Raw genomic sequence first — 23,908 nt, 5'->3', positions numbered from 1 at the left:
CTCCACAGGGTCCACTTAGCCCCAGACCGTTTGTCAAAATTTAAACCAGGGGTATCTTCAGCATGTCCCAAGTGCAAGGCCTGTATGGGTACTCTTACCCATTGTCTTTGGTCTTGTGACAGGCTTCAAACATATCGGAGCGCTGTGGTGGGTGCAATGGAGAGGAGTTTAGGTGTAGGGTGGAGAAGGACCCTATTTCGCTCCTTTTGGGCCTACCCATTGTATTTCCTGCAGATGTGCATAAGAAAAAAACTTTTCAATTTTCTTATGTTCTGTGCAAGGAAGAATATCTTGCTAGGTTGGATATCCGAAAAACCCCCAGGCCTGTCGGGTTGGCGGAAGATTGTTATGGAGCATATTCCCCTGGATTTTCTCACAAATATGGTACACCACAAAACTGAGAATTTTTACAAGACATGGCAACCCTTTTGGAAATACCTAGACACAGATTTATCTGCCACACTAACAAGGGCTTTTATATAGCCGTAACGATTGTGTTTCACGAGTCCAATATCCAGGGAGGAGGAACTGTGAATGTATGAGTGTTTTGTTTGGCTGGGCTGAGTTATTACTATTTATTTGTTTGTTGTTAGGTATTGATGTATTTAGTTAAATAACTAGTTTAGGTTTTTTAAAAATTTTATACTTCTCTATATATGTTTATACATTCGTGTAGGAGGGTGGGTTGGGGAATTTTTTTTATTATTTGGGTTTAGGTTTGTATTATTTTTGTACTGTTTTGAATTGCATTGTTTTGTATTTGTTGTAATATTTTAAAATCTATTTTTTCTTAATAAAAATATTTTATAAAAAATAGTGGGACGAGCAACTCATTTTTCTAAGTTGGACTTGTTCAGAAGATACTCGCAGGTATATTTGTCAGAAAGAGAGAAGGCAATTTCATCTTTCGTAACATTGAATGGACTATATCAGTTTAAAGTCATGCCGTTTGGTATGAAAAATGCACCAGCCACATTTCAGAGACTAACCAATAAGGTGATTGCCAGATTACCCAACTGCATGGTATATATTGATGACCTGGTGATTTTTAAGGCAGGCTTGGTGGTAAACCTGGCTAAACGTGAATTTTCCAAAGCCCAAGTCACCTTCCTGGGCCATGTTATTGGACACAGACAATTGGTCCCACTGGATGGATTTTATTGAAAATTTGTACCAAATCTTAGCAGTGTGGTTGCTCCAGTCACTGAATTGCTAAAGAAAGGCAAGACGTTTCAGTGGACAGAAGGCATTTCACAGCCTGAAAGCTGTGTTAACCACTGGCCTGGTATTAGCCACACCTAATTATGCAAAGCCATTCCGGATGCTATTGATGCAAGTGATGTGTGTATTGGTGCTGTGCTCTTACAGGAAGATGATGAGAAGATAAAAAGACCTGTCAGGCATTTCTCCAGGAAATTGAACATTCATCAGCAGAAATATTTGATGATTAATAAGGAGGCTTTGAGCTTGGTGTTGGCGTTACAACATTTCAATCTATAAATTACTAGTAATTTCTCTGAGACCATCATATACACTGATCATAATCTATTGAAGTTTGTGGAGAAATTTAAGGACAAAAATGCTGGACTGTTGAGATAGAGCTTGTTGTTACAGCCATTCAATGTGAAAATTGTGCATGTGGCAGGACACGGTGCATTGTCGAGACTTGAATGAGAAACAGGTGTTCTAGTGGCAGGGGTCAAACAGACTGGAACAGAATGTCATTGTGCATGTTTGCATGTTTATAGTCAATGTAATGAATGTGTGTGTTATAGGATACTAACAGTTTAAGATTAAAGGATTTTAAAATGAAGCCATCTTTCGATATTGATGGTTCATTTTTGAAGGGGAAGGTGTGATGATGCTGCTCCTTAAACAAGGTTATGTTGTCCTTGTTTTTTTTCTCAGGAGGTTGTAAATATACAGGTTCTGAAAAGTCTGGGCTCGGATGGGGTTTTGGGCCAGTTTGATAATAGCTAACAGATGCTGCCTCAGGCAAAAGGCTTTCAAATTTAAAAGTAAAACTTGTATAATGAAAGGGGAGTGGCCAGTTCTCCCAGCTCAGCATTTCTCTGGTTTGATTTGGTTTTTAGCAGTCTGGCTATTCACTGAAAGCAGTCAGGCAGTGTTTGAAGCTGCTGGGCCCAAAGAAGCAGGTCCATGATGATCCTCTCTCTATCTGACATCTCTCCTGTAAGACCCTGAGTTTGATTTTACCTTTTGTGCCAAGGAGTGTTTATGGGGATTATCGCAAGTATTGGGAACAGCATGATTAAGTTGGGATATTCTGTTGGGCTTTCGGATAGGCTACATTGTTTGGTATTCTGTTCTCTTTTGTTCGTGGTTCATTCGGTTACCTTGTCAATAAATTCTGTTTTGTTTAAATCTAAGTGGTTTGACCAGCTGCACCTCCCCTGGAATATCCATGCTTCACCTGCTCTAAACAACTAGCAAAGTTAGGGTCTGGACTACTTTTTTGAAATATTTTGAGGGGGTCTGGCCTAGTCCATAACACTTTATCTCAGGGTGTTGACTGACAAAGTCCTAACAGGGCTTTGAGTTCCCCCACAGCATTTCAAACAGGCACACACAGGCAGAATAAAAACTCCTCTTTTGACTTATTTTCATTGATGATACACTCCTCTGGCCTTCAGTCACTCAGACCCACAATGGATAACAACATGTTTTTCCACAGAGCTACAACTCTTTACTCTCAAACTCATTTTAAAGCAAAGCGGAGTCCTGCACCCCAAGAACAATGAAGACAAGCAAGTAATGTCATTGCAAGACCCGAACTGCAAGCGGTCAAGCCATTTTGGGGAATGTCTCCTTATTTGGTGCCACCATGGACAAGGAAGTGGACAAAAGACTTTCAAAAGCAAGCAGTGTGTTCGGTAGACTGCACAAATGAATATGCAGCAGCTACAGCCTCCGAGTGCAGATCAAACTCAATGTGAACAACAGCAGCAATTGTTGGAGAAACTCAGCAGATCTGGTAGCAACAGTGGAGAGAAAGCAGAGTCAATATTTCAGGCCTGGTGACCCTTCTTCAGAAATAGCAGCAGGTAGTAAAAGGTGGCATGTACTCCTGGAACCCTTGTCAGCTGACCGCAGGGACTCTTCCCTCTGGTATACCCTGATCTGTTCCTACTTCATCCCCAATAACCCCCATACTCCCACAGCAACTTCCCCTGCAATTACAGAGGGGGTAACATGTGCCCATTTACTTCCACCACCCCCCTCACCATCCAAGGCTCCAGACACATCTTCCAGGTCAATCACCCCCACACTCCCACGATTGTCTACCACTTTGTAGAAAACCTACCTTCTATCTGCAAAAATGACCCCAGCTTCCAGTTGCCTGCCACTTCAATACACCACGGCGAACACTGGCCAACATCTCTGTCCTGGGCCTGCTCCAGGGAAGCTCAGCACAAGAACAGCACCTCATTTTCCACCTGAGGACCCTGTAGCCTTCTGGACTTCTCAGTATTGAGTTCAACACTTCTCAGGCCTGAACACCTTCTTCCTTATTCAACCCCACATCCCAGGCCCTGTCATGACATGGGCTACTTTCAGCACAACCACCACAATTTCTCTCTCTCTGACTTGCTATTATTGTCTCTTTGTTTGCCTAACTGTCTTTCTCTCCCTCTGGGCTCCATCTCCACCTATCCTTTACTTCCTCTCCATCTTTTCCAAGTTACTAACAGTTGTGAAGAAGGGTCACTGGACCCTAAATATCAACTGTGTTTCTCTCTCCACAGATGCTGCCAGATCTGCTGAGTTCCTTCAGCAATTTCTGTTTTTCTTTTGGGTTTCTAGTAGCTGAAGTTCTTTATTTCATTTCAATGTATGCAATGCTGTAGTTCTTTTCTGTATAGCACGGAGCCATGAATCATGATCCACTCCTGTCCCAGCACTACCGCTGAAACATCCTCAAGATGCGCTGGCAAGACTGCATCACAGACATTGAAATCCTGGAAACAACCAGCATCACCAGTAGTGATACCGTTCTCTTACAATGCCAAGTCGATTGGATAGGCAAAAGTGAGGACTGCAGACACTGGAAACCAGAGTTTAGATCAGAATGATGCTGGATAAGTATCCTTGCAATTCCTGATGAAGGGCTTTTGCCCGAAATGTCGACTTTCCTGCTCCTCGGATGCTGCCTGACCTGCTGTGCTTTTCCAGCACTACTCTAACCTAAACAAGTGGATTGGGTGCCCAGAGAGACAACAGTCACCTGCTCAAGAGCAGTCTACTGGTAAATGTAACAGAGACTGTATTTAAATCTTTCAAGCACTCCCTGAAGAAGTCACTCTCTGTGTGCCACATCCACCATTGTTGGTAGCAAGTGTTGGTGTAGATCATGATGCTTGGAATTGCTACATTGGGAAGGCTACGGATACCTTTCAGATTGAGAGAAAAGGCAGCATTAAAGAGAAAAGGAGGAGAATGATAGACTTAGTTGTCCCCACCAGTGCCACCTTCACTTGCTTCCACTGTGGGAGTACCTACCATTCATGGATAGCTCTAATTAGCCGCCAACAAGCCTGCAACTGAGGAGTACAACCTTCCTAAAAGTTTTGTCTGTGAAGAATGAAATTGCATTGGGCAATTGGGAAAATGTCCTTTACATTGCATTGAATGTAGGACCAATAGAGCCTGCAAGTTCAGCTGTATTCCACAAGATGTTGAGAACAACCCTGGACACTAATACAAAGGTTCAATAGTGAACAAATGCAAAAACACAACCTGCTTCTTTCACAATAAACAAAATGTCCCCACTCCCTTGCAGGGTCAATGCATGCCAACCATCTGACTTGCCAGGATAAAAAACAAAAGAACTATGGATGCTGTAAATAAGGAACAAAAACAGAAGTTGCTGGAAAAGCTCAGCGGGTCTGGCAACATCTGTGAAGAGGAAGTGTCACCAGACCCGAAGTGTTAACTCTAATTTTTCTTCACAGATGCCGACTTGCCAGTATGTTTGGTTCTCTGACTAAACTAGTTGAATAATGATGATTCATACATGAATACTGTGAAAGCAATGCAACATGTAATATTTACAAGTGATATTTAACTTTGAGAAAAGCCCGTGCCCTCAAGTCCTATGTTAATGGAAATGGAGTTGGACAGGGAAGTTATAGCAGTGATCCAGAGCCTTTCTGTTTGACCAGGATATGTTTTAATAGATCATCCCTCGAAGAGGCATTCTCAACCAATGAGGAGTTTTACTGATGAAGAAGCATCCCCAGCCACTGCAATACCTGTTTCACATGCATGTCATTGGCATCTTGAATTTTACTTCTAATTGCATGGGAAAAGGCAAAAATAGAGAAAGCAGCAGTGGCACTCAGTTCTGGTTAGAATATTAAGAGTGACACATTGTGTGATTGTTGACAAAATCCAGACTTATGTTTTCACATTCAGGAGAATAAAGTTTTACTTCACATATAGTGTCAGATCTTGAATCCCTACAGTGTGGAAGTATGCCATACAGCCCATTGAATCCACACTGACCATCCGAAGAGCCTCCCAACCAGACCCACCCCCTACCTTATTCCTGCATTTCCCAATCCAACTAGCCTGCACATCCCTGGACACTATGGGCAATTTAACATGGCTAACCCACCTAACCTGCACATCTTTGGACTGTGGGAGGAAACCAGAGCACCTGGAGGACACCCAAACAGACACAGGGAGAACATGCAAACTTCACACAGACAGTTGCTTGAGAGTGGAATTGAACTTGGATCTCTGGCACTGTGAGGCAGCCGTGCTAACCACTGAGCCATTGGGCCACCCCATATTTGATCCATTCCCAACAGAAAAGAATAAAGTAAAATGTTGTTTTTTTACCCCAGTCAGAAATGCTGTACCATTTAACTAAACACACCTTAGCATATTCACTGACACTATCTGTTATAATACAACCAGTATAACAAGGATTTTCTATTAATAGCACAGAAAGAAATTCAGAAATAAGAAGATGGTGAACTTTGTTGGGTCAACCACACCCTGCCCAGCAGAAACAATGATTGGGTTTAACTAAAGGGGACATTATTAATAATATACTTAAACAACACAATAATTGCTAACCCTCTGTTTACAAATATTAACCGAGCCCTAAACACCAATGTGATGGAGTCATAACTGCCTTGTCAAATACTACCCACGTCCTGAGTATGAAAGAGAAGAAAACAAAATCAGAAATTTCCTCAACTCAATATGCCTTGTGAGATCGAGTCACATAGATACAGAAAATTCTGAGCTTTGATCTGTAGTCTCTACTGAGTAACCTTAGAAGAAATAGCTCATGAGATCATTGATGTATTGGTTTAATTTTCAAAGCTCCCTGGATTTGGGGACAATCCCATTAGATTGCAAGTTAGAGAACATAATTCCTTTCTTCAAAAGAGAGGGAGACAGAAGCAAGAAACTAACAATAGACTAACATTTGTCAGAGGGAAAAGTTTAGAAACTGTTTTGAAAAAGATTAGGCAAAAGTGAGGACTGCAGATGCTGGAAGTCAGAATCTAGATTCGAGTGGTGCTGGAAAAGCACAGCAGGTCAGGCAGCATCTGAGGAGCAGGGAAATCGACATTTCGGGCAAAAGTCCTTCATCAGGAATGAACAAGGCACTTGGACAAGTTTAAAGTAATCAGACACTGTCAACACGGTTTTGTGAAAAGGAAATCATGTTTAACCAATCTATGAGAGCTATTTACGGAGGTAACATATGCCGTGGATAAAGGAGGATGAGTGGATGCATTTGATAAGGAGACATATTATGCAGAAAATAGAAACACATAGTATGGAAGTAGCGTATTTGCATGGATAGAATTTTGTATAGCTACCACAAAGCAGAGAGCAGGTGCAGTCTTTTCCAGGTTGGCAAGCTGTAAAGAGTCGTGTGTCATAGTGATCAGTGCTGGAAATTCAACAGTTTACAACTTAAATAAACAACTTAGATGAAGGGATGAAAGGTATAGTTGCCAAATTTGCTGATGACACAAAGATAGATAAGAAAGTGAGGTGCGAAGAACTCACAAACAAGCTACAGAAAATAGAAAGCTAAAAATCACAACACCAGGAATAGTCCAACAGACTTATTTGGAAGCACTAGCTTTTGGAGCACTGCTCGTTCATCAGGTGGATGAAGGAGCACAGCACTCCGAAAGCTAGTGCTTCCAAATAAACCTGTTGGACTTTAACCTGGTGTTGTGTGATTTTTAACTTTGTACACCCCAGTCCAACACCAGCACCTCCAAATCACAGAAAATATAATATAAATAAGTGGGCAAATTTTGAAACTTTCCATTTTGGATGGAATATTAAAAAGAGAAGCATATTACCTAAATCTTGAGAAATGGCTGAGCTCTGAGTTACTAAAGATCTGAATGTCCTTGTGCATGAATCACAAAAGGTTAGCATTCATGTACAAAAAAAATAAGGAATACTAATGGAATGTTATCATTTGTCATACAGGGAATTAAATACAAAACAACACAGATGATACTTCAATTACATAATTAAAAATCACACAACATCAGGTTATAGTCCAACCAATTTTAAATTTGTCTATCCCAGTCCAACATCAGCACCTCCACATCAATTACACAGGGTATTGATGAGAATACATCTGGAGTGCTGTGTACTTTTTTTGGTCACTTTATTTAAGGAAGCCTGTCAATATATTAGTGGAGGAAAGAAGAAGGCTTACAGGACTAATACCTGTAATAACAGGTAATACCAGGAAAGGTTTGGCTGGCTAGGCTTGTAACCATTGGAATTTAGAAGAGCAAGAGGCAACATGATTGAAGAATATAAAGGGTGTTGACTGGGTGGCTATGGAATGGATGTCTCTTTTTAGGGAAGAAAATCTAGAATTAGCAGTCACTGTTCAAAATTCAGGGGCTTGCCCATTTAAATCAGAGATTAGGTGACTTTTTTTTGGGTCATGAGTCTTTGAAACTGTCTTCCAAAAAAATTGTGGACGCAAAATCCTTGAATATTCTTATTTTGTTTTCTCCTCCTCCTATCCATCTTAAGGCAGAGGTGGATAGATTCTTGTTCAACAGAGGGTTGTAAAGTTATCAGGGTAGGCAAAAATGTGGATTTGAGGTTACAATAGATCAGTCATAATGATATTGATTGGCGGAGCAGGCTTGAGCAGCTGAATGACCTAATCCTGCTCTTAATTTGTGTATTTATATGTAGAATCAATATACATTTGATCAATATCACTGTCCAACTGAATTTCCCAAAATAAGGTGGATGCTGTGTGGTCACCTGGGCCAGAGCTGCTTGCTTCTCCTTAACAAAACCGGTTACTTGCCTTGACCAATGCACCATACCAGCTTGACCTCCTTGTTGAGTATAACCATACCTTGCTGATAACAAGGAGATCAAGCCGATATGGTTGTAATCAGCAAGGTATGATTATACTCAACAAGGAGGTCAAGCTGGTATGGTTGTAGAGTATAATCATACCGTGCTGATTATAACCATTTCAGCTTGATCTCCTTGCTGAGTATAAATTCTGGTAACCCTGCTGGTGCTTACAAATTTTGGTGAGAACTCTCTGAGCGCTGAAATTGGTGTATGAGAAGGCAGCAGTTTGTTCTGCATGCTGTCCCAGGTGAGGTATCCAAAAGATTGCTGATTAAATTTAAGGATAAAAAAGTGAATGTGTTGTGGTAGAGGTAATAATTACTCGTGCTTAGTCCAAGCGTTCCTTTGGTCAACATGTGAACAGAAAACTTTGCTGAATTGTCGTATTGTGATATAGCTTTGCATGTGTTTTATTTTATATGCACCCGATGTGGCCTCCTCTATATTGGTGAGACAGGCCGCTTACTTGCGGAACGCTTCAGAGAACACCTCTGGGCCGCCCGAACCAACCAACCCAATCACCCCGTGGCTCAACACTTTAACTCCCCCTCCCACTCCACCGAGGACATGCAGGTCCTTGGACTCCTCCACCGGCAGAACACAACTACACGACGGCTGGAGGAGGAGCGCCTCATCTTCCGCCTGGGAACCCTCCAACCACAAGGTATGAATTCAGATTTCTCCAGCTTCCTCATTTCCCCTCCCCCCACCTTGTCTCAGTCGGTTCCCTCAACTCAGCACCGCCCTCCTAACCTGCAATCCTCTTCCTGACCTCTCCGCCCCCACCCCACTCCGGCCTATCACCCTCACCTTGACCTCCTTCCACCTATCCCACCTCCATCGCCCCTCCCCCTAGTCCCTCCTCCCTACCTTTTATCTCAGCCTGCTTGGCTCTCTCTCTCTTATTCCTGATGAAGGGCTTATGCTCGAAACGTCGAATTCTCTATTCCTGAGATGCTGCCTAACCTGCTGTGCTTTGACCAGCAACACATTTGCAGCAGTATTTTATATGATGTCAAGCATGGAATCAAGATTATTTATTACGTTATAGCTAATTAGGACAATTGCCACTGAACTCTTACCTTCCTGGAACTAACTCTGGGTCGCTGGATGTTCTGTTTCCTGTGATTTCTACACTGCTTTCTGAGACATGTGTGGAGGCTGATGGTGTTGGTTTGCATCTTTTAATTCTTCTTCCTCTCTTATATGCAGCTACAAGTAAACAAGTAAACAAGTAATTACATGCAGAGAGTTAGGGTGGTGATATCTTATGTTTTTAACTTATTATTCTGGCATTCAATTCAATAATGAAGAAATGGCAAGGAAAAGGAAAGTTTCAATCTTCATGATGGACATGAACATCTATGCGGACACTTTGATTTTGACTCTTCTTATTCTGCATGCATTGCCTTTGTCAGTTATCCAATTAAATGGCTTTGGCAAATAGCATTAAGAAGAATCTAAAGAGATTCTATAAATATATTAAAGGCAAAAGAGTTACTGGGAGAGAAAAGGGATCCTTAAAGATCAACAAGGCTATCTATAAGTAGAACCACAAGAGACGGGTGAGATACCAAATGAATATTTATGTCAGTATTTATGGTGGAGAAGGACGTGGAAACTGGGGAACTTAGAGAAATGGTGATGTCTTGAATAGAATTCACATTATAGAAGAGGAGGTGCTGGATGTCTTAAAATGCATAAAGGAAGATAAATCCCCAGGAGCTGCTTGGAATGATTTAAACTAGCAGGGACCCAGGGTGATAGTAAGGAAAGAGATCAATTTGAGACTGGTACAGTTGGGAATAGAAGTAAGCCAAACAGTCAGGGCAGGCAGAAATAAAGCAGAGAATGAGCTGGGCTGATGAATTAAACATTTATTTCAATGCAAGAGGCCTAACAGGGAAGGCAGATGAAGTCAGGGCATGGTTAGGAACACTGGACTGAGATATCATAGCAATTACAGAAACGTGGCTCAGGGATGGAGAGGACTAGCAGCTTAATGTTCCAGGACAAGTGTTATAGGAAGTTCAGAAAGAGAGGAGGAGGAGTGGTGTTCTTGAATAGGGATAGCATTTCGGTTATGTTTATGGAGGATATTCATGGGAATATGTCCAGGGAAATTACTTGGATGGAACTGAGAAATAAGAAAGAGATGATTGCCTTTTTGAGATTGTGTTATAGACCCCGTCATAGTCAGAGGGAAATTGAGAAACAAATTTGGGAGGAGATTTCACTTATCTGTAAGGATAATAGGATGGTTATGGTAGAGGATTTTAACTTTTCAAACATGGACTGGGACAGCCATTGTGTTCAGGGTTTAGATGGAGAGAAATTTGTTCGATGTGTACAAGAAAATTTCCTGATTCAGTATGTGAATGCACCTACTAGAGAAGGTGCGAAACTTGACCTACTCTTGGAAAATAAGGCAGGGCAGGTGATTGAGGTGTCAGTGGGGGAGCACTTTGGGGGCAGTGACCATAATTCTACTCGGTTTAAAATAGTGATAGAAAAGGATAGACCAGATCTAAAAGTTGAAGTTCTAAATTGGAGAAAGGCCAATTTTGACAGTATTAGGCAAGAACTTTAAAAAGCTAATTGGGAGCAGATGTTTGCTGGTAAAAGGTGGCTGGAAGATGAGAAGCCTTCAAAAATGAGATAATGAGAGTCCAGAGACAACATGTTCCTGTTAGGGTGAAAGGAAAGGCTGGTAGATGTAGGGAATGCTGGATGACTGGAGAAATTGAGGTCTTGGTTAAGAAAAAGGAAGCATGTGTCAGGTATAGATAGCAGAGATTGAGTGAATCCTTAGCAATATATAAAAGCAGTAGTAATATGCTTAAGAGGAAATCAGGAGGGCAAAAAGGGGACATGAGTTGGCTTTGGCAAAGGAGAATCGCTAAACACATTCAGGACAAAAGGGTAACTGGGAAAGAATAGGGCCCCTCAAAGATCAACAAGGCAGCCTATGTATGGAATGACAGGAGTTGGGGGTGGTATTAAAGGAGTATTTTGCATCAGTGTTTACTGTGGAGAATGACATGGAAGATGTAGAATGCAGGGAAATAAATGGTGACATCTTGAAAAATATCCATATTACAGTGGAAGAGATACTGGATAAATCCCCAGGACCTGATCAAGTGTACCTTAGAATCAGTGGAAAGGTAGGGAAGTGATCGCTGGGCCCCTTGCTGAGATATTTGTATCATCGATAGCCATGGGTGAGATGCCAGAAGGCTGGAGGTCGGCTAACATGTTGTCACTATTTAAGAAAGATGGTAAGGTAAAGCTAGGGAGCTATAGACCAGTGAGCCTGACATCAATGGCGGGCAAGTTTTTGGAGGAAATCCTGGGGCACATTTGGAAAGACAAGACCTGATTAGGGATAGTCAACATGGTTTTGTGCATGTGAAATCATGTCTCATGAAACTGATTGAGTTTTTTGAAGAAGAAACAAAGGGGATTAATGATGGCAGAGCAGTGGACGTGATCTATATGGACTTCAGTAAGGTGTTCGACAAGGTTCCTCATGGTAGCCTGGTTAAATCACATGGAATACAGAGAGAACTAGCCATTTGGATACAGAACTGGCTCAAAGGTAGAAGACAGAGGGTGGTGGTGAAGGGTTGTTTTTCAAATTGGAGGCCTGTGAACAATGGTGTGCCACAATGTTTGGTGCTGGATCCACTGCTTTTCGCCATTTATATAAATGAATTGGATGTGAACATAGGAGGTCCAGTTAGTAAGTTTGCAGATTACCCCAAAATTGGAGGTGTAGTGGACAGTGAAGAAGGTTACCTCAAGGAAAATGGTATCATTATCAGTTGGGCCAATGGACTGAGAAGTGGCAGATGGAGTTTAATTTAGATAAATGTGAGGTGCTGCATTTTAGGAAGGCAAACCAAGGCAGGACCTATACACTTAAGATAAGCTCCTGGGGAGTGTTTCCAAACAAAGAGACCTAGGGGTGAAGGTTCATCGTTCCTTGAAAGTGGAGTCACAGGTAGACAGAATGGTGAAGAAAGCATTTGGCATGCTTGCCTTCGTTTCATAACATTGAATATAAGAGTTGGGACGTCATGTTGCAGCAGTTGTTATGGACCAGACCAAACCCCCTCAAAATATATAAAGAAGATAGTCTAGACCTTAACTTTTTCTTATTTCGAAGGTAAATGTAAGGCGTTGTGTTCTGGATATAATTTGGTCAGTCAACTTCCAGGATTGAAACAAACACACTTTATTTAGACACTATAATTAAAATACAGATCACATAAAATTAAAATAATTGGCTTCACTGTAACGCTATAAAAATACCTAACAAAATAATATATTATTATATATATTTACACAACTACTACTAAATAACTTTTGAATATAATAACATCCCATAAGCACACCCTTGGCAAAGGCAAATTGAATAAAATACATTGTCTCACATGTAATTTTAGCAGCAGGAGGAGAACCCCAACTTTTGTTACTGAAAGGTAAAACTTTAAAAAGAAATCCTGTTTCTGTGGGAGTTTGACTCCATACATTCAGGCTGCTTCTATTGTTCCAACTTTTAAAAGTCCCCAAGGCCTCACAAACTGTGTAGTTTATTGGCTTTGGAGCAAACTTCTCTTCATAAAACAAACCAGGACAAAATACATTTCTTAAAGTCATACTATTGTCACACAGCACAGTACATTGGTGAGGCCACTTGTGGAATACTGTTCTAGTCAGCTTTCCATTGGACGGATGTTCTTAAGCTTGAGAAATTGCAGAAAAGACTTAAGGATGTTGCCAGGACTGGAGGCTTTGAGCTTTAGGAAGACATTGAATAGGCTGGGGCTGTTTTCCCTGGAGCGTTGGAGGCTGAGGCTGATCTCATAAAAGTTTACAAAATCATGAGGGACATGGATAGGGCGGATAGGCAAGGTCTTTTTCCTAGGGTGGGGGGGGAATCCAAAACTAAAGGACATTGGTTTGAAGTGAGATGTGAAGGATTTAAAAAAGACCTGAGGGGTGACTTTTCTATGCAGAGAGGTGGTGTGGTTATGGAAGAAGCTGTGAGAGTAGGTGGTGGAGGCTAGCACAATTGAAACATTTAAAAGGCACCTGGATGGGTATATGAATAAGAAAGGTTTAGAGGGATATGGGCCAAATGCTGGCAAATGGAACTAGGTCAGATTGGGATGTCTGATCACCGCAGATGAGTTGAGACAGCATGTTTCCATGCTGTACGACTCTATGACTCAAACTATTATTATTTTTTGATGATTTTATTTCTCTTTTTTTCATATGGAAATGCTAAAGGACAGTAATCAGGTTGCTTACCTAAAGTTATTTGCAGCTCTACAATACTGGCCTGATAAGACTGATGACTTGTAAACAGGGGAATTGATGGAATAGAAATCTGTTAAGTTGATTTGTATAAACCTTTAATTTATATTTATTTATAGTGCATCAGCAACATCAGTGAACAAAACAACTCAGAAATAATTATCAACAACAACCATATGCATGAGAGAAAGAAAATGTGAATATATAATATAGAATGAGGATTGTATAATGCAAGGATATTTTTGAAGTGAAAAAGATTAATTAACTTCATATTTAACAATTTTATATATTAATTTATAATTTTAGGTACTTTTTCATATCTATGTAATTAGATATATTTATCACATATTTAGTTGTACATATTTATTTATTGCCTGGTATATTATAACCTATGTTATAATATGACACATCATTTAAATTTTTATTTATTATAAAACAGAATATAGAATTTCTTAATCCAGGTTGGATAGCAAACATATTTATTTCTATTGTATGTGAGTAGCTGTTGGACACAGACTTAGCTGTGTGTATTCTCAATTACTCCAGGTTACTTTTTACTTCATGAACAATGCTACAGCAGTTTACTGTTTAATAATGATCAAGGTGGATCTTTCACCAATGATATGTCCACATATTGATAGAGACTCATAGAACCACACAGCATGGAAACGGACCCTTTGGTCCAACTTGTCCAAGCTGACCATGTTCCCAAACTAGCTGCCTGTGATTGGCCCACAATCCTCCAAACCTTTCTTATTCATCTGCTTATCCACGTCTGTTAAACGTTGTAACTGTATATGCATCCATCACTTTGTCTGGCAGTTCAGTCCACTTACTAAACACAGTCTGTGCAAAACAGTCCTGTCCTTTTTAAATCTTTCTCGTCTCACCTTAAAACATATGCCCCCTGGCTTTTGAACTCCCCACCCTAAAGAATAGCCTTAAGATTAGGCTATTCACCTCATCTTTGCCCCACATGATTTTATAAACCTCCAGAAAGTCATCCCTCAACCTCTTATGCTCCAGTGAAAAACGCCCCAGCCTATTTTTATAACTCAAAACCTTCATTCCTCGCAACATCCTGGTAAATCTTTTCTCCGGTTTAATAGTATTCTCCTTATAACAGGACAACTAGAACTGCACACAGTACTCTGGGAAAGGTGTCAATAATGTCCTGTACAACCTCAAAATGTCTTTCCAACTCATATACTTAAAGGTTTGAGCAATGAAGGCTAGCGTTCTAAATGCCTTCTTAACCATCCTGCGTATTGCGATGCAAATATGTTGAGAGTGGTATTGAGTTATACAGCAACAAGTGCTGTTATATATCATCTTTAATCATAAGAAACATAAATGAGAGTGGAGAAAAGAGATAACAAGCCAAGAAGGGAGGGTTTGGTAGACGTGATCAAAAGCTCAGAAAAAAGCCTGAGGTGATTGTAAAGATGAAGGTAAAGGAAGGGTTACCCAAAGACTAAAGTACTGTATCTGAAAACTAGATGTGAAGAAAATAGGAAGACAAAGTGGATTAGAGTTGGAGGAATTGAATATTCAGAAGATGGTATATGGCTGTCCAAGATTGAAGAGAGATGGGTCGGGAAAGCCCATGGAAGAAATTATAACAAATAAAAAATAATTTTGAACTTAATGGGCTAGATAATGTGGGCTGGTTACCTCAGTTAGCTGGATGGCTAGTGTGACTCAGAATAATGCAAACTGTGCAGTTAGTGTGTGACTCAGAATAGAGCTACCTGCATGGACTGGATTCCCACTCCAGCTGAGATTGATGCAGAATCTGCTTCCTTATCCTTTCATTGACACTGTTTGGTGATAGTGAACAATTACTGACAAAAACAGCCAAGAAAAAGAAACATCAGCACACATCCAGACAAGGGTCTGCCCTTGTCTAAACCACACATGAAGGAATGAATTGAGGGACAGGTGGAACATGGGGCAGAATCTTGTGGAAGTGGCAGTCATCTCACCCGTTGGCTGGAGAATTGGCCAGAGGCAAGATCACCTTTTTTTAGGGGAGGTCCGTTTCATGTATCACTTGTACACTTAACAGGCCAGTGGTGGACCACCCTCAGGATCAAGGACTTGAGATCTGAAATTTAACCAGCCAAGTGCTGTTAGCAATTTGGAAACTGACATCTCTTTGTATTCAGTAGCTTGTGATGATGCTGCTCCTTTAACAAGGTTATGTTGTCCTTGGCTTTTCTTTCAGAGGGGTCATAAAATCATGGGGTCGGAGATGTCTGGGTTTATCTATTTGAAGAAGCTTATCAGTTTTAATAAAAACACTTGTACAATGAAAAGGGAGTGGCCACTTGTCCCAACTCAGCTTTTCTCTGGTATTGTTTGGTGTTTAGCAGTCTGGCTGTTCAGGTGCTGCTGCTGAGTTTAAGCTACAGAATCTAATGAGACAGCTACAGTGGAAGGATGTTCCTTGCTAAATCTCTCTGCCATCTCTCACTCCTGTAAGAACTTGTAACTGAGTTTACCTTGTTGCCAAGGGGGTGTTTATGGTCAGTATTTGGAACAGCATCATTAAGTTGCGATAGAGTTGATTGGGTTTTTAAATAGCTATGTTATTCGAAATTCGGGTTTCTTTTGTTCGTGTATAAATAAATACTGTTTTGTTTAGAACTGAGTGGTTGGGCCAGCTGCATCGCTCCTGGAGTATCAACATTACCCCTGCTTAAAACAACTAGAATAGTTAGAGTCTGGGCTTCCTACTTGAAATGTTTTGAGGGCATCTGGTCCATAACAGATTGGGGTGTCTGCAAGATTTGTTCTAAGTTCCAATTTGGAATTAGTGTTGTTGGACTCCTAGACAGTGAGTTGTAGATGTTAGTTTCCTTTGTTCTGGGTGTTGATTTTGGTTGGTTTGAACAGTGCTTGGGACACTGCAATAAGAATTTTCTGGGGGTAGAAGAAGTGACTTTGAGAGTTTTACAAAAGATGAATAGACAAAGCTGGTGGAATTGGCAACCAGGAACTGAAATTGAGGGTGTCTCCAAAAAAAATGTGGTTATTACTGAAATAGCTCAACATTCTAATGAAGAACCATTAGGAAATTTGGAAATGGCTCTTAAATTTCACAAGAGGTCCTGGGGTTTGAAGATGCTTCCCAAATTTGCCAAAAAGTTTAGAAGGACAGTGGAATGATATACTTTTAGAATTAGTAAATAGGTTAGAATTGGGTTTAACCAGGGACAAAAGCAAAGCTGAAATTGTAATGGAGTTGGTCAACTGCTTGGGTACATCAGAGAAACAGAGAAGTGGTGTTAGAAGAGTTTAAATTGCAAGTGAGGCAACAGGAGTTAGAAGATAAAGAAAGAGAAAATAGAGCCATGTTAGAAGACAAAGAAAGGGAAAGAAAATTATTAAAGAAAAGGAGAGGAAAGCCTGAGCAAAGGAAATGAAAAAAAGAGATAGAAAGAGACAGAGGAGAGAGAGAGAGAGAGAGAGAGAAAGAGAAAATAAGAAAGAAGAGAGAGAGAATTTGAACTTAAGTTGCAGCTAAGACAAGAATTCAAAAATTCACTTCCTGAGGTAATGAGAACTCATGTGGAAGAGCAGGGAGTTAAAATGGCAAGATTAGCAGCTGAAATAGCTGATGATTATGAGTTGGTCCATAAATGAAAGTTTGGTTTCCAACATCAATTTCAATCTGTGAGGGATAAAAATTGGAGAAAAGAGAAAATCTCACGTGGTGAGGGAAAGGTAGATCTAGGTGGAGATTATGAGGTGGAGATTATAACTTACCACAGGATAAAAAGGAAACCCATGAAGGGGAAAGAGAAATTAAAAAGCTCCGGTGTTTTCACTGCAATAAAGTAGGCCATGTGAAATCGCAGTGTTGGTGGGTTAGAAAAGGCACTGGGAAGCTAGATGTAGGCAAACAGAATAAACCAGTGAATTTTGTTGAGAGGTAACAGAAAGCACAGTGGGGGCTAAAAAGATGCATTGGACTATACAACCTGGTTGGAAGTTGGTCAAGGAGGAAGTGCATACCATCCAGAATCACAGGGAGCGCTAAAAAGGTGGCATCAGATATTAAAGACCATGTTGAGGGCTGATAGTCAAGACTATCCAGATGATGAGGATAGCTGAATTTCATTTGTACTTTTTGCGATCAGAGATTCACAAAATGTATCGACCAAATTTAATCCATTTGAATTAGTTTTTGGGCATAAATTGAGCGAACCAAAATTGATTAAGGAGACATTGGTAAGTCAGAGACCACATGTTTGGACTATGTGTCAGATTTTAGGGAATGCTTAAATAGAATGGGGGAGTTGGCTAGACAGCATTTAAAAGTATCACAGCATACAATGAAAAGGAAGCAGACAAGAAATTAAAAACTCGCAATTTTGTTATCGGAGATAAGTTAGCGTTACTTCTAGTGATAGATGAACCTTTAAAAGCAATATTCAGTGGACCTTATCAAGTCAAAAGGGGACTGAGTGAGGTGAATTATTTGTTAAGGACTCCAGACTGAAAAAAATCTCACACAGCCTATCATGTCAATATGCCCAAACGGTATTTTGACAGGGAAGGAAAGCAAAAGGAAACTGTGTTATTGGTTACAACACAGAGGGAAGATCCAAATTCAGAGGATTCTGAATTGGACATTCCTCAAATTAAATTGGACAATGAGGAAGTTGTCAAAAATTGGGATAAATCATTGAGTTACCTTCCAGAGAAAAATCAAAACGACCTGAAAGAGTTACTGTTTTCGCATAGGGAAATATGTAGAAATAAACTGGAAAGTACTAATCTAATTAGGCATCGTGTAGATTTAGGACATGCTGTTTCGATTAAGCATAATCCTTGTAGACATAACCTTCTAAAGTTGGCACAGATTTAAAAGGAGATTGAACGCATACTCCAAGATAACAGAATCAAAGTAGGTTACAGTGACTGGAGCTCTCCCATAGTAATGGTACCAAAACCAGATGATAGCTAACAGTTACATGTGGACTATCACAAAACCAATGCAGTTACAAAGACTGATGCATATCTGATTACACATTTGGATGACTGTGTTGAAAAAGTGGGACAAGCAACTTCTAAGTTGGACTTGCTTAGAGGATACTGGCAGGTATCTTTGTCTGAAAGACCAAAGGCACTCTCGGCTTTCGCAAAGCTGAATGGACTATATCAGTTTAAAGTCATGTCACTTGATATGAAAAACTTGTCAGCCACATTTCAGAGACTAACCAATAACATCATTTCCAGATTACCCAGTGATGTGGTTTATATTTATAACCTGGTGATTTTCAGTCACATGTGGAAGGAACATTTGCAACATTTATCAGAATTGTTCGATCGACTTTGGGAGGCAGGCTTGGTGATAAATCTGGCTAAAATTGAATTTGCTAAAACCAAAGTCACCTTCCTGGGTCATGTCATTGGACATGGACAAATGGCCCCAATGAATACAAAAACAAAGGTAATTTGGGAGTTTCCCATACCATCACTAAAATGATTCCTGGGATTGAGTGGATTTTACTGGAAATTTGTGAAACATTTTAACATTGTGGCCATTCCACTCCCTGAATTACTAAAGAAAAGCACAGCATTTCAATGACAATGGACCATCAGAAGGCATCTGACAGCCTGAAGGCTGTGTTAGCCACTGCCCCAGTATTAGCCACACCAAAATATGCAAAGCCAGTCAAGGTAGTTATCAAAGCAAGTGATGTGGGTATCGGTGCGGTGCTTTTACAGGAAGACGAAGAGAAGACAGAAAGACCTATGGGTATTTCTCCAGGAAATTAAATATTCCTCAGCAGAAATATTTGACAGTTGAGATGGAGACTTTGAGCTTGGTGTTGGCATTACAACATTTCAATCTATATGTTACTAGTAATTTCTCTGAGACAATCACATACACTAATCATAATCCACAGGGGTTGTAAAGTCATAGGTTCCAAGATGTCTGGATTTATCTACTTAAAGAGGCATTTAAGTTTGAAAAAAAAACACTTGTACAATAAAAGGGGAGTGGCCAGTTCTCCCAGCTCATCTTTTCTCTGGATTGTTTTCGTTTTAGCAGTCTGGTTATTCAGGAGTTGCTGGTCAGTTTAAGCTGGAGAATCCCTAGTATCAGCTACAGTGGAAGGAGGTTCTATGCTAAATCTCTCTGCCATCTCCCTTTCCTGTAAGAACTTGTGTCTGATTTTACCGTTTTGCCAAGGAGATGTTTATAGGGACTGTTGGAAGTACACGTAGACAACTCTTTATCTGAAATCCCGAAATCCGAAAAGCTCCAAAGTCCACAGGCTTTTTTGTGAAGTTTTTTTCTCATTAACAAGGTTGTTTGGCGTGCAAACAGTTAACCCAAGTCCACATCCATTCGATGCGTGTCATTTAGATGTGACGTGTGGGTGCATGGCCCAGCACTGGCAGGCTTCAATTTTGTTTCAAGGCCCATTTTACTCACAGTAGGTCTATTCTTCAGGAAGATTTTTAAACATTTCACCATCAAACTGCCACTTATCCTGAAATTTGAAAAATTCTGAATTCTGAAAACCAACTGATCCTGAGCATTTCGGATAAAGGATTGTGCACCTGTATTTGGAACAGCATCAATGTGTTGTGATAGAGTCGATTGGGTTTTCAAATAGTTATGCTATTCTAAGTTCAGTTTTCTTTTGTGTATAAATAAATTCTGTTGTGTTTAGAACTGAGTGGTTGGGCCAGCTGCATCACTCCTGGAATATCCACTTCACACCTGCTGAAAACAACTAGCAAAGTTAAGGTATGGGCTTTCTGCTTAAAATATTTAGATGGGGTCTGGCCTGGTCCAAAACAAGCACCACTTGGCATCTGTAGTTGTTGCTGGCAGGACACCCACCTGAGGCCAAGGATCCCAGGTCAGAGATGAGTGGTCACTGAAAGGCATCTTAGAAAAGTGGGGTTGGCAACAAAGACAGGGTAGGTGGCTCCCGGCAGAGCCTGCATCCAAAACATCAAGATTGCTTGTCGTGTAGCTATTTTCAAAACAACCTGTTCAGAGAAGTTATTATACATCTCTGGAGCAAGTAGGACTTGAATCAGGGCCTCCTAGCTGAGAGCTAGGGACACAATCACAGTGACACAATATTTTGCTTTGAGATTCTCCAATTATCCCCTAGGTTGATTGCAATGGTGGTAAGAAGAGATCTTTAAGTGGGAATTAATCCTAATTGCTAGTTGGGCTGTGGTGGAATTGCTGTCCATGGATCTTCCCATTTCAGATTTAAGTACATTGGTGGTGGGAAGGTTCGACAATCCCTGCATCCTATTCTCCCAATTAAATGGGCCCATGCCACCAGGGAGGGCCCATGATGCTGCCCTTACATACAACAGAGTTTGAGCATTGGAATCTAAGGTTTGATCTGATTTATTGTTGTCACATGTACTGAGATACAATAATAAATATTGTCTTGCATGCTAGCCAGACAAATCATATCTTGTATAAGGATGTCAGGCTAATAGAATAGAATGCAGATGACAGCTATTGAAAAGGTTCAGAGAAAGGGGAAGGATTATGTGAGAAAGGCATTTGCAACTACATTGTGACTGACATTGCAGTGGGAGCAAGTAATATAAATGTGAAAGTAAATGATGCATGTCCCAGTGGAATTTTCCATTCAGCACAAGATAACCAGGATAATTAAAATTCAAAAGATCAATTTAGTGCAGTTGTTACCAATGAATAAGAGACAGAGAAACAATTAGTGCTGAAGGTGGATAAATGTGGCTTTGGTTTTCGTGATTCATTTGTTAGTCATAAAATCGTCAATGTCAGATGAGCCATTTAAGAAAAAGGGACTTGGATAGACAGAGTTAAAGAGAAATCAATGCAGTCACATTGCTGAACCTGAATCTGTACATGTTATCACTGAAGGGCAGGGTGAGAGTCAAGAGATGAAAGTGGTGATGAAAGGTCGTAGGGATACTCAAAAGATGATTGATTGGTAAAGGGAAAAAGTAGCTTTGTTGGAAATTAACTATTTACTTTTTGTTATGTGGAGTGCGTAAGAATTGAAAACGATAGTTCCTCTTTCTGGATTCCACATCAGTGTTGTCTCTGTGTTGACCCTTTCAAATCCTTTCTTGAAATACCCCTATTAAATTTTCCTTCACATTACTATCACTGTACAAAGTTTACACAACTTGAGCCAATAATTTAATTGTTTAAACACCCTGGCATTATAGCAGTAAACTTGAGTTGTATCCCCTCCAAAACCCAAGATAATTTTAGTGTATTTGAAGTAGGGTCTGATCAAGGTTCCCTGCAACCATCCTTTTCCTCACTTTTGAATTCCAAACATTCTGAGATAAAGGTTAACATTTCAATAAAGTTCTAGAACCGGTGCAAGTTTTTGCTGAGTTGTTTACAGGGACAAGGACATGTAGGTGACACACATATTAGTAACATGGTAGAAATAACCCTGGGGTGTAACTGATTTTGGAGACAAAAGCCTCCATGGCATTTTGTGTTAAAGTGAGTGCAGTGAATGAGTAGCAGGAGTAAAGAAAAGTAATTGTTTATGTTAAAAATACACTTTGGGCATTTATTAACCATCAGGATGAATCACTATCATCTTTGCAATACTGATGCATTGAACTGTTTACTTATGGAGTCTCATCTCTGTTACAGTCTTGTCATTAAAAATAAGTAGCAAGCAAGGCAGAAATTCCTATTTGCCAAAATATTGATATCTGGATATCCAATTTCACATCTAAATACAAGCCGACTCAAGGTTTCACCACAGTTTAATGCTTATCAAATGGATTACTCTGTACTGTTTAGTTTTACCTTTTTTGTATGCTGTTGGAGCTGCACCCATCCTAGCAAGCAGAGAGTATCAATCATTGTCCTGACTTGAGTGTTGTTAATGGTGGGCAGGCTTTGGGGAGTCAGGAGTTGAATTACATGCCGTTTTGAACTGCTTTTGTAGATATAGTATTCTATGGCTGGTCAATGGTAACCTCTAGGATGTTGGCAGTGTGAGATTCAGAAATGGCAGTGACACTGAAAATCAAGGGGTGACAGTTATATTCTCTGATTCTGGAGATGGTTGTTGTCTGACAATTGTGTGGTGTGAATGTTACGTGTCACTTGTCAGCTAAAGCCTGAATGTCATCCAGATATTACTGTATTTGGACCTGGTTTGATTCAGTATCTCAGCAGTCGTGAATGATGTTGCACAATGTTCAATCATCAGTGAACATCTCCATTTTTGACCTTATGATGGATAGGAAGTCATTGATGAAGCAATTTAACAAAATTTGATCTAGAACTCTACCCTGAGGAATGTCTACAGAGATATTCCCTGGCTGGATGATTGACCTCCAACAACCACAATCACCTTCCTTTGTTCTAAGAATTACTCCAACCAGTGGAGACCTTCCTCTGATTCACATTGACACCAATTTTTCTAGGGATCTTCAATAATTGATCAATTACTGCCTTGATGCCAAAGGCAGTAATTCTTACTTCCCTCCAACATCAGTTTTTTAACCTGGGTCAAGGCTGTAATGACATGGTCTAATGACAAGGTTTGTAAAGAGCTGAGTGGACTTAATAGAACTCAAACTTGGTGTCACTGAACAGTTCATTGTTCAGTAAGTACTGTTTGATAGCACTATTGGTGATGCCCTCCATCACTTTGCTGATGATCAAGAGCAGACTGAGAAAGAGGTAATTGATCAGTTTGAATTTGTCTTTCTTTTCATGTACAGAACATATTGTGCCAGTTTTCCACATTGCCAGATTGATGCCAGACTTGTTACTGCACTGGAGCAGCTTGGTTAGGGGGATGGCTAATTCTAGATCACAAGTCTCTTAAGTAATAGTGCTGGAATGTTGTCAGGGCTCAAAACTTAATAATCCAGAAACATGCATTCAAATTCTACCCAGATGGCTTATAAATTTGAATGATTAGTTCAGAACCGATTTCTGCTTGGGCTGCAATTATCTCAGTTCCCGGCAGAAACAAAAATAGTTGAACCAGTGCAAACCAGCTGCCAGTTGTGGAGGTTGGGTGGGGACACGGGGAGGTTGGAGAACAAAGGGTGCTCTCTTGATTGGCACTAGTTTGTACATTTGAGGGACAGGATACAGGGCAGAGGGCTGGCCATGGATAGTAAAATCCAATCCTTTCTTCTGGCAATCCTCACTCTT

The 23,908-nt window shown here is 40.3% G+C and overlaps 1 protein-coding gene across 3 annotated transcripts in view; it reads right to left on the bottom strand.

The window, feature by feature from the left end:
- rbbp8l (retinoblastoma binding protein 8-like) overlaps nucleotides 1–23,908 on the bottom strand; it is a 127,025-nt gene that overhangs the window by 18,414 nt on the left and 84,703 nt on the right. For all 3 annotated transcript variants that reach the window (XM_060836106.1, XM_060836105.1, XM_060836107.1), the window contains one exon: nucleotides 9,483–9,612. In XM_060836106.1, the coding sequence (XP_060692089.1) occupies nucleotides 9,483–9,612 (130 nt within the window). The remainder of the gene's footprint in view (nucleotides 1–9,482; nucleotides 9,613–23,908) is intronic.

The sequence above is a fragment of the Hemiscyllium ocellatum genome, chromosome 15 (genome assembly GCF_020745735.1).
Source record: "Hemiscyllium ocellatum isolate sHemOce1 chromosome 15, sHemOce1.pat.X.cur, whole genome shotgun sequence".
NCBI lineage: Eukaryota > Metazoa > Chordata > Chondrichthyes > Orectolobiformes > Hemiscylliidae > Hemiscyllium > Hemiscyllium ocellatum.
Note: the sequence above shows the minus strand (reverse complement) of the source record. Positions and strands in the feature narration are given on the sequence as shown.